The 12105-nt window shown below is 34.3% G+C and overlaps 1 protein-coding gene across 2 annotated transcripts in view; it reads right to left on the reverse strand.

Moving 5' to 3' along the window:
- The window catches only part of LOC106873562 (galactose mutarotase), a 127243-nt gene that overhangs the window by 12035 nt on the left and 103103 nt on the right, over positions 1–12105 (reverse strand). For both annotated transcript variants that reach the window (XM_014920990.2, XM_052968917.1), the window contains exon 4: positions 2370–2579. In XM_014920990.2, coding sequence (XP_014776476.1) covers positions 2370–2579 — 210 coding nt within the window. The remainder of the gene's footprint in view (positions 1–2369; positions 2580–12105) is intronic.

Consider the following 12105-nt stretch of genomic DNA (forward strand, 5'->3'; position numbering starts at 1 on the left):
TATATATATACACACACATATATACGACGGGCTTCTTTCAGTTTCCGTCTACCAAATCCACTCACAAGGCTTTGGTCGGCCCGAGGCTATAGTAGAAGGTGCCACGCAGTGGGACTGAACCCGGAACCATGTGGTTGGTAAGCAAGCTACTTACCACAGGAGAGGTTTCTAAGATTATGACAATATGAATTTCATTACTTACAAGTGTAGTAGTTAAGAAATAAAAGGTTTTAGCAAGTGAACCATAGATCATACTTGCGAATACTCTCAGAAACTTTGTGTTGTGTTTGTAGATAAAGTAAATTACGATGTGTCCCAGTCTATAAAACTACTTAATGACTAAATGAAGACTATACAGAATCTTTAGGACAAACAAAAATTCATATAAATGAATTTGGACAGCTGCATTTAAAACATTCGAATTTATAGTTAGAGTTTGAAAACTAGGATAAGGATAGAGAATTTAGAAATATGTTTCAAATCATTTTAATTTTTGACACTACCTCTGGTTCCATGTTTCTAACTCACCTACAATCATGTATTTTAGTGATCGTATCCAAATTAAAACCCTGACTGAAATTTTGTTATTATATGCATGATAAGTGATATTTTAGTAGGTAAACATTTTAAGTTGTGTTTAAAACACTAGTTTATTTATATATATAAAAAGATACTTTTTTTGGTAAATCCTATAAAATTGTTGATTATTTTGAAAATAAAAGGAAACACATTGTTAAAAGTTTTGGTCACATGAATTAATCTTGTTTTAGAGCCAGATGTATGTTGTAATATCACTGCTGCCTCAAGTGTGAAAAACATAGTTAGTTTTCTATGTGTTCCTCTTCTAAACCAACTGCAAGTTTTTTGTTGAAACACTTTTATTCCAATAGGGTTCAATCTCAAGGCTGTAAGTAAAATCAAACATCATATGAGTTTAACAATCCATGAATAAGTTGCTCTTTATGAATAAACTAGCTTAAAAACTGCACTCTGAGTGGACTTTTAAGCTAGCTCCTGTGGAGGGCTAATTGGGCTTGTGGCCCAAAACTAAAGAGACCAATAATAATAAAGCATTTATTGGTGCCCAACCAATATGGTATTACTTTAAATTCAGTTTAAATAAAAAAACTTGTAAGTTTACAAATTTTTGGAGTTATTTTAAAATTTGAATTTTTAACTGTTAGCATATAACAAATCCTCTTCCAGACCTGATCCCAATACTGGATGTTCAAGTACCAAATGAAGGGAAGATTTTCATTCCTGGGATCATCCTGGTTCCAAATAAGTATATACCTATGTAGGGCAAATGTAGACTGAGATACAGGGGTCCTGGATGGACAGACAGGCAGAATTTTATATTTATTATTATAGAAGGCCAGATTGACCCAAGGAAATATTTGAACTCAGAATAAAAGACTCTGAAGTTGTTATTGGTTAAGTTGAATTCTGACACATGTTTCTTCAACTCAGTAACTCTTTGTAATGAAATCTCTTCTTCTCACAATGAAAAGACAATTAAGCTCACCAAGTGTGGTTGCTTTTTGTCACCTGTTCTCTTTACTTACTGTTTTCCACCTTGTCCTCTCTTTATCTGAATATGACCTTTTCCTTTCACTTGGCTTAATGGATTGGCTTGTTTTACCTTCCTTCTCCAATTCTAATTTCCTTCGCTTTTGCTCACCTTACACACCAGACTTCTGAATCTCTCAAGTCACCCACCTCTCTCTGTCCACACTTCACATTCCAACATTACCCTTTCAATTCAATTCCTTCATTATTTACTTGCCTCTAACCCAGTAGTCTTTCTTAGTCTCAGATGGAGAGCAAGGTCCCTTCCTCACCCTGAAACAATTGAATTTATATCAAACTCTTCTTTGAACTCTCCTAAGAAGTCAAATCTGACTGAATTACATTTACTCTGAATCTTTTCATAAATAACAGCGATAGCAGCACTGTTGTTGTTGCTGCTGCTACTACTACTACTACTACTGGTGGTGGTGTTGGTGGTGGTGGTGGTGGTATTTCATGATTTTATTCGTGTACTAGTGATTTAAGTAAGAAAAGATATACATCTTATGGGAGGATTTGGGCTCAATATTTGCAATTAAAGAAACCTTAGTGAGTTATGTATTACTCTGCTATTTACAACAGTGAGCTGTGTCTCTTATGGTAGCTATTTACATTGAACCATTGGTGGTACACAGCACAATACCAATAACAGGATGCACTCCATCAGTTTTTATGCTGATAGACCAGCTTCTTATTGACTGAACAAATTGAGTCTCTCTTCCAATAAACTCTATGTTTTTTTTCTACTCTTTAAAAACAACAACAAAAATAAAAAAGAAATAAAGATTAAAAAATCTTACATGTCCACCAAGATTGAAATAAGCATGGTTGGTAAGATTAATTGGTGTTGCTTTTGTTGTGGTAGCCATGTAGTCAACTTTGAGACAGTTGTCATCAGTAAGTTCATAGGTCACGGTGATGGTCAGTTCACCTGGAAAACCACTCTGTCCACAAGGGCTAACATATGTCAATGATACTTTGGACCCATCAATAGAAGGTTTCCAGTGCACCTAAAAATACAAATTTAAAAGTCGCTTTCATATCTAGAAGATAATTTTATTATCACAACACACACACACACACACACACACACACACACACACACACACACACACAGCACAATCATATATGTCTTTTATTGAGCCAGTTGATGTTCCTTTTTTTTTTTTTTACATAAGTAGGCATGAAAATTTAGCATATTTAAAACATTAAATCACCACAGATGAATATTCAGACGCTATTCACATAATAAGCAATAATTAAGTGAGTGTTAACATATTTAACACACTAAACATCAAAACTATAATTAATTATGTGCATAATCATTTCAATCATTTCTAATTAAATTTGTTATGCTCACTGTATTTAAATATGTTAACACTAACCTCTTATCTACAATTCTGATTCTGTTCTACATGGCCTAAATACAAATTTTAACAAAATTCAAGGGAATTAACAGAAATGTAGCACAAACATTATTTTTCTTGCATTAATATCGATATATATATTCATTTTCTTAGTAACTTTAGTAGTTTTAGTAAATTCACAATAACTACAATGTATTACTTGAATATTTAGATTCTACAGACTAAACCTATATAAAAGAAATCTATTTAATCCTACAACACCTAAATTATCAATATGCACAAAAAACATTATTGATGTTTTTCAGCTTATTTAAACACAAAGAATATACATAATATAAAAAACAAATTTTCTTACACAAATGCACAAACATACATGTGCGCGCACACACACACACACACATATTTTGTGATTCTGCTTAGCTATAGCAATACTAATGACTAGATGTTATAACTTAATATACTTAGTGTCTACAGTAAACCATCAGGTCAGTAGAAGATTTTAAGATGTTGCATTGGAACTTAGCTCTGAGTGAAAGTTTACTCATTGCAGAAACAGCTGTAAGCTGATGAAAGTAACTATGTAACTCCTTTTGCCACTAATTTGTTAATTGATATATATATCATCATCATCATCATCCTTTGTTAAACGTCTGCTTTCCATGATGGCATGGGTTGGACAATTTGACTGAGGACTGGCGAACCAGATGGCTGCACCAGGCAGAGTTTCTACAGCTGGATGCCCTTCCTAACACCAACCATTCCGAGAGTGTAGTGGGTGCTTTTGTGTGTCACCGGCATGAGGGCCAGTCAGGCGGTACTGGCAACAGCCATGCTCAAATGGTGTTTTTTACATGCCACCTGCACAGGAGGCAGTCCAGCAGCACTGGCAACGATCTCGCTCAAACGTTTTTTCACGTGCCACCAGCACAAGTGCCAGTAAGGTGACGCTGGTAACGATCACACTCAAATGGTGATTTTTATGTGCCACCGGCATGGAAGCCAGTCAGCTGCTCAGGTAATGATCACGCTCGAATGGTGCTCTTAGCACTCCACTAGCACGGATGCCAGTCATTGAATATGATTTCGATTTCGATTTCATTTGCCTCAACAGGTCTTTGCAAGCAGAGTTTAGTGTCCAATGAAGGAAAGACATGCATAAGTGGGCTGGTTACACCCCTGGCAGAGGCCTTGGATTTAGGTCTCACTTGGCTTGCTGGGTTTTCTCACGCACAGCATATTTCCAAAGGTCTCTGTCAGAAGTCATCGCCTCGGTGAGGCCCAATGTTCGAAGGTTGTGCCTCACCACCTCATCCCATGTCTTCCTGGATCTACCTCTTCCACGGGTTCCCTCCACAGTTAGAGATCAGCACTTTTTTCACACAGCTATCCTCATCCATTTTCGCCTAATACAATACCAGTGCAGTTGTCTCTCTTCCACACCACATCTAATGCTTCTTAGGTCCAACTTTTCTCTCAAGGTACTTACACTCTGTCTAGTATGCACATTGACATTACACATCCAGCGGAGCATACTGGTTTCATTCCTTGCAAGCTTACGCATGTCTTCAGCAGTCATGGCCCATGTTTCACTGCCATCCAGCATGACTGTTTGTACACATGCATCATACAGTCTGCCTTTTACTCTGAGTGAGAAGCGCTTTGTCACCAGCAGAAGTAAGAGCTCTCTGAACTTTGCCCAGGCCATTCTTATGTCAATAATTCAGAAACAACTGCTAGATATTATAATTGCTTGTATGCAATAACGTTGTTCAAACATAAAGAATCCTTAGAGATCATGCAACCTTTCAGTTTAGTTGTTTATTCCCATAAGAGTATCATATTTGGAGTGTCAAGAACTATTAACTCTATATGGTTAAACAATAATAAAAGTTTGAATGCTACTGCCTGTTATCAAAAAAAAACTACTTTATATATGTAAGGCCATGGGAAGTAACAAGGAAGAATTAGTAGAAACTTAATAGAATCACAGTCACAATGAATGCCCCCAAGAAAAGATTATCTAATTTAATTCCAGTTCTATCTCAAATGGAGGAATATATTTGGTATGATTCAGTTTTAAAATTCAAAAGCCTGCAATTCTCTGATAGATCCATAACACTCAATGGTACATTCTAATTTTATGGTAGATCAAAGATATTATTTCTTTCTGGATGAGATACTAGTCTTTCATGTATAATACTATCAGAAGAGCTGGTTCCAATTCCTAGCAAAAAAGTATAAAGAATTTTGTGCCCTGAAAGATGTAGGGGACTCTAAGTAGAGATAGTAGCTTTGGTATCTAGCATGCTACTCCCTAAATCTCACATGTGTTGGCTTCAAGTGCCACACCCCAGTACATCACTTCAGTTGGCTAATACACATGAAGGGATGGTATTGACACTGCACCAACAGGCAAGCAGGGAAACTGCAGCAACAGCCAATGGCTAGGGTGAAGGAGTTTCAAGAAGACCAATGACCAGGTGTCCATGACTGAAGGCAACTCACACTATAAAATACAGACCTTGGTTAGCATTTAACAGAGACAGCTTCACTTAGCCTCTTTCCTAATTGTAAAATGGTTGGGCTTTAGTTTAATATCCTGACTCCAGAAAAATGTACAAAGTGCATGGCCCAACACAGGAGCAAGCGACACTAAAATGTTTGATTTGAACTCAAGACCTGAATCCTGTACACTTTACTAAATCCCCTAAATTTGTTATTTATATAATTCTACATTATTTTCTTTCACATTTCTACTGTAGTCATAATCCTAACATTGTGACATTTAAATATGTAGTATTTATTTTATTATTTACCAATTTCTAAAAAAAACTGAAATTTTTTATTTGGATCCTCTTCTTATAATTAATCATTAGCAAAGTTGACTGGGGGTGCATTTAGCATATTCTTTTATGGCTTAGTCAGGTGGAAGTTAGGGCAATGCCTATGACCTACACAGGCCCTCCAAGAGTTGTGATTCATTTTCTTCTTGAATGTTTGCAGGAAAATGTGTAAAGAAAAGAATGTAATGGTTGACATTCTAGGAAGTAAGAATTTGGCAATGTGGTTAGTGTAAAGGCAAGACATTGAAATACAGTAGGTGATAAGAGGAGGAAAGATGGGTGTATTAGGTAGGCTTTGGTGGAGGTGGTATGCAACTAGCAAATTCAGAGGAGCAGAGGCCACTGATATAAATCAGCAGATGAAGAGTTCTTTCTAATCAGTTTTTATTTCAAAGTCACAGTTCTTGTAAACGGCTTACTCCTTTGCGATGTAAGGCACCTCAGATATTAGGGTAGCTGTTTTTTACTCTGACAGGTTTCTTCAGAAAACTGCTTTTCTTAAGTGGTTGCCTTCACTGCAGCTAAAAAGAAAGGTCATTGCCCTTATAGGTGAATATTTAGTTTAAAATAGAGCATGAAAAAAGGGAGGATTAATAGAGTTAGGTTACACAGCAGTTGTTCAGTACAAAAGTTGGTTATTGGAACACTAAGACTGTCAGTGTTTTTCAATGTGGAGAATGGCAATATTTTGGTGGTGCATGGTTTCTTCAGAACAAGGGAATAAAACTTGTAATAAGGTCTTAATTAAAACTTCTTTTGAATATATATATATATATATATATATATATATAGACACATGCTATGTGTTAACTTTGTTTTTTCATGGTGGGGTACAACTTTTTTAGAAACTGCAGTGGAGCATGTGATAAAATCAGTTGAAAAACTCTTGATTGCATAGTGGAAATGACAAGCGGTGAGTGGTTGGTTATTTATGTAAACATCTAAGCAATATATATGTATACATACATACATACATACATACATATAATAATAATAATAATAATAATAATAATAATAATAATAATAATAATAATAATAATAATAATAATAATAATAATAATAATAGGAAGAAATTAAAGCCAACAAAATTAAAAACACTTAAGAAAACTTACAATATAGATATATAGTTAAAAGTAACTGTGCATCAAAGATTTCAGCAGACGTACATTGTAAAGATAATTGTGTAAATATGGGCATATTTTGCAAAAGGATATGGATGAAAAAAAGTGCTGTGTACTGACTGTTTAAGATACACATGGAAAATACAGACTAAATCATGAAAAAAGTGGTGAAGGGGTAGATCTCTAAATGTTGAGCTTCACAATTGAGATGTGATAGTCTCAACAGATGTACCTCAGCTCCATCTAATCTATACAAGCATGGGAAAATATAAAGTAAAGGACAAGGATTTTATAAAATAATGATATGCACATACTGTACATAACATGCTCCATTGATTCTAGCTTAAATATTTAAGATAGAAAGTCATTTGAATTCAAATCAAGATTAAAGCTAATCACCAGATTATGGACACTTTGTTTGCAAGTAAAGCTAATTAGTTAGTATCCAGATAATTTCATGATTGAAACTATCGCCAAAGAAAATAGGCTTTAATAATTTTCAAAAGAAAATTATACACAAAACCATAACAATTGGTATTAACACATGTTCAGAACAGACTGTCTTTGGAAATCTTTATATAATTATTATTTGGTTCTCAATAAAGAATATGTTGCAGAGCTGCAGAATGTTTTAAACTTAGAAGAAAGTCCATAAGTAAAAAAAAAACCATAAAGATCAATAAAAGATCATAAAGATAAAAAAAAAAACAAAGTTCAAAATAATAAAAAACATTCTATTTCCATCAGAGAAGCAGCCTTGCTTTATATCCAGGGAAGAGAGTAGATACAGCAAGCCAATGCTATATTTTCAATGCAAGAAATGAACACAAAAAGTGGAGTGACAGACTGACACAAAACAAAAGATTTTAGATATGACAGCAGATGTACACGAATAACTTTAGGGTCCAGATAGCTAGCTAGATGCATCAGATAGTTTTTGTTACCTGTGTGACCTAATTAGTGAAGATAGCTGCAGTAAAAGTACTATGTGGATTATAGGTTGTGATGCTGCATGTCAGTGGAATATCATGACTAAATAAAGAGGAACTGTAAATGCTGAAGATAAATTAGATATATATGAAAGTGAAATATAAACTGGCAATAAAGGTCAAGTGAACTAAAGGAACAATTAGTTGATCCTTCTATCAACAGAAATAGTTGTAAGATTTCCCTTCTGGCAGGGACCATGAAAATTCTAGCTCACATTCTCCTCTCCAGATTGGTCTTCCTGCTCATGAAGAAAGTTCTCCTGGAGTCGTGGTGTGGTTTCTACAGGAATTGTGATTCCATTGATATGATCTTTGTTGCATGCCTAGTTCAAGAGAAATGTCAACAACAGCATTATGATCTCTGATTTTTGTTCATCTATCAAAAGTATTCAACACTGTAAATCACAAGTTTCTCTGCAGTCTTCTGCAGAAGCTTGAACAATAAGTACACAGAACAATTTTCAACTCATCCAACAATTTCATGAAGGTATGAAAGTTCATGTGGTCATCAGCAGTTGAGACTGTTTTCATGTCAGCATTGGTGTGAAACAAGGCTCTGTACTTGCTCCAGTTCTCAAAGGGGATGACAGACCAAGATTAAATTGCCAAGAAATAGTATAATTATTAGAATATGTTGATAAATGTCTCTTTCTAATATATGCATTGAAATGGGTAACTGTACTTGCAAATGTTTATATTTATGTATGTGTATACACATGGCATATTTTTATAGATTTTAGTCAATGAAAACCCTTTACATGATTGTTTGACTTGCTAGACATAGCTGTTTCAGACCATACCATCCAAGAAAAGGACACCCATGTAGTCCTAGGTGTACCTTACCTGTGAAAAAGTAAAATGGTTAGTTGGAATACTTTTAATTATAGAACTACTTGATCAAGGCTGGCACAGAGTTAAACAACATTGTTAATATATTGTTAATATATAATATTTAATTTTAACAATTTTCAAGTACATGTATGGACATTTTTATATTGAAAACTTTTGCTTATATCCAAGAAAAGGTATTCAAAATAGCTATAAAGAAGTTGTGGTCAAGTGATATGATACATCATGTGAAAAGAGCCCACAGGATGGGAAAGGAGCTAAGTAGATTAGTAAGTGAATGGTATTAATTTAAGGGGAGACAGCCCAAATGAAAGGTAATAGTAATTAAAGAAACAGAGGATATAAACTCAGAAATGAAGTTGGGTCATTTTTACTTTACTATTTTCTTTGGAAGGATTCCAAAATGGAGTTAAGTTGAAAAGTTGCAATAACCCTTTTAGCACAGGCTTTAGCAGAGATGGAGGTGGTATGCAACTAACAAATTCAAGGGAACAGAGGCCATTACTGATAAGATCCAATTAAGACCAAAGCATGTATGTAGTTGACTGTTGACAAAGATCAGATTTTCCCTAAAGCACATAAACTAATTTTGTGAAATTAATTCTTAATTTCTTGAAATTATCTTCCCTTTTCTTTCAAAGTTACAAACAATTATTGATAAGCTTCTGTTTTCTTTTGCCAGCAAAGAGGAAAAATTTCAATTCATTAAGATTTTTTTATTTTTGATACATATACATCATCTCTTAACTTATTTAAGAAGAGATATAAAGTAGTTATTGATTTATCAACTGGTTATAAAAAAATGAAAATAAAACTCAATTTATACATATTTCTCCATATTAACATAAATAAAAGTTAATATTTTCATGATTTTCTTCTTTCTTATTCAAATAACTTAATAGCTGTGTTATTTATTTAAAAATTTATTTTATGCAGCAATTTGTGAACAATTGTGCCATTGGTTACAGGCTTTTATGGGATCAATAACAAGTTCACTGCATTTCTGATTATGAGATTATTGAGAGAATAATTCAGTTTAAAGGGCTTTTTTCCCATGGTTTCATTCCCATGGTTTCATTTTTGCAAGACTTTAAAGTGTATTACTTTTTCACCAATATTGAATCATTTACTATTATGCCATGACAAAAGACACACATATGTGATGGACTTCTGCAATGTTACCATCTGCTAAATTCCAGACATACAGTATTAGGACTTAATCAAATCAATAATGGAAGAACCTGTTCAAGGTACCAAACAGTGAAATCAAACCTGAAATTTCTTAACTGCTCAGCCACAATTGCACCATGTTTAAAAGAACTGATGTTTTAATAGCGATAGTCTGTTTAAGGAAAAAGGTGAGTCTGCTGTTTGTTCCTTTACAACTGTAACAACCTCAGCACTTTTGAACATGCTGGTCTTCCCATAATCTTCTTTGATCCTATTCATCATGATATTCAAGAGGTCAGGCATGGCTGTGTAGTTAAGAAATTTGCTTCCCAACCACATGGTTCCAGTGTCAGTCCCACTGCATGGCATTTTGGACAAGTGTCATCTATTATAGCCCCTGTCCAACCAAAGCCTTGTGAGTGAATTTAGTAGACAGAGGCTGAAAGAAGCCTATTGTATGTGTGTATATATAAAAGGTAAAATATTCACTGTTTAAAAGTAAATGTTGTGTTAGAACACACAATACTGCAATATTTACCAAGAGAGAAACTTTCATATGGTTTTTTTGGTGCACAAAAACACATCATAAGTATCGTCAGTGGTAGACAATTACCACTACTTTCACTGCCAGGACTACCAGACCATATGATTTCAGCCTCATTTTACCTTATCAGTGGTAGAATATTTTACCTTTTGGTATTAATACTGGCTTCTGTCATGCTCTTTCTCTTGCTCTCGTCATCATTATCATCATTATTTATTACCTGTTGTTCATGCTGGTATGGGTTGGATAATATTTAAAATCGTATTATTTAAAATTGAAGTTGAAAATCATATTATTTAAAATTGTCAGTTGAAAAGAACCGATGAAACAAAACCAATTTCAAATGTGTATTTATCAATATAATTGTATATTTATAAATATAGCCTTATTTTTGTCCCAATCTCAACCAAAACTGTTCGATGAATAGGAACGTGAAACTCTGAGTAAGAGTTTTTGTGATGTATTTGCTGCATTATTAATATAGCATATTACTCTACCTCCAGTATTCGAGTACTATTTTTTCCACCTTGTTTCACATTTATATATATATATATACAGGGGTTGGACAAAATAATGGAAACACCTTAAAATTTCAAATAAATTTATTTTAATATGGGGTAGGACTACCTTTGGCAGTAATTACAGCTTGAATTCTATGAGGTATGGACTCGTACAAGCTTTGAATTGCTTCCAAAGGAATTTTGTCCGTTCTTCTGCTAAAACAGTCTCCAGTTCTTGTAGTGATGATGGTGGATGATATTGACTCCTTACTTGTTTTTCTAAAATGCACCATAAATGTTCAATAATATTGAGATCTGGGGACTGTGGTGGCCAGATAAGATGTTCAACTTCACTAGAATGTTCCTTGTGCCATTCAGTAACAACTTTAGTTGTGTGAATTGGTGCATTATCATTCTGAAAGATTGAGTTTCCCTCCAGAAACAGTTCTGCAACTGTAGGATGAATTTGATCAGACAAAATGCTTAAATAGTCTTGACTATTGATTCTGCTTTGAAGGGAAACCATTGGGCTGGTGGATTTCCTACCACTCCCCTTCATCACAGATCCTTCTCCATGTTTAACAGTTGGAAGAAGGCAGTCTGGGTCAAATGCTTCTAGGGACCAATTCTATAGGTTTTTACTCCACTCTAAACTTTTGTTTTTGAAAGTAGCGTTTTTTCTGATTTGAACCCTCCTGTGAAATTCGGCTTTGTGCAGCTCCCGGCGAGCAGTTTTTGTGGAAACTAGGTTCTTGAAGTGGTCATTAAGCTCTGCAGTAATTTTGGGAGCTGTACTTTTGTTATCCTTTCTAACAATTCAAGTAAGAGTCCGACAGTCCTATCTGAAAGTTTTGGTTTTCTTCTGGAGTTTTGTTTCAACGACAAGGTTTTTCCCTCTTTCTCAAAGGCTGTCATTACTTTCAAGAGTAATGGCTGTTTTCATTAAGCCTGCGAACAATTTGACCTCATTGAAAGTCTGATAAATCTGTCATTTTAATGAATTTTAATTACCTTTTTCTGATGATATCTGAAAAGAAACAGCAATTTTATCAAAAAATATTAAGCAACACTAATAATAAATAAAAAAACATGAAATTAAACAAGCTTTTGATGGTTTTATAGATATTTCAAAATTATGATGCTATGATGCTAG

The sequence above is a fragment of the Octopus bimaculoides genome, chromosome 6 (genome assembly GCF_001194135.2).
Source record: "Octopus bimaculoides isolate UCB-OBI-ISO-001 chromosome 6, ASM119413v2, whole genome shotgun sequence".
Lineage (NCBI taxonomy): Eukaryota > Metazoa > Mollusca > Cephalopoda > Octopoda > Octopodidae > Octopus > Octopus bimaculoides.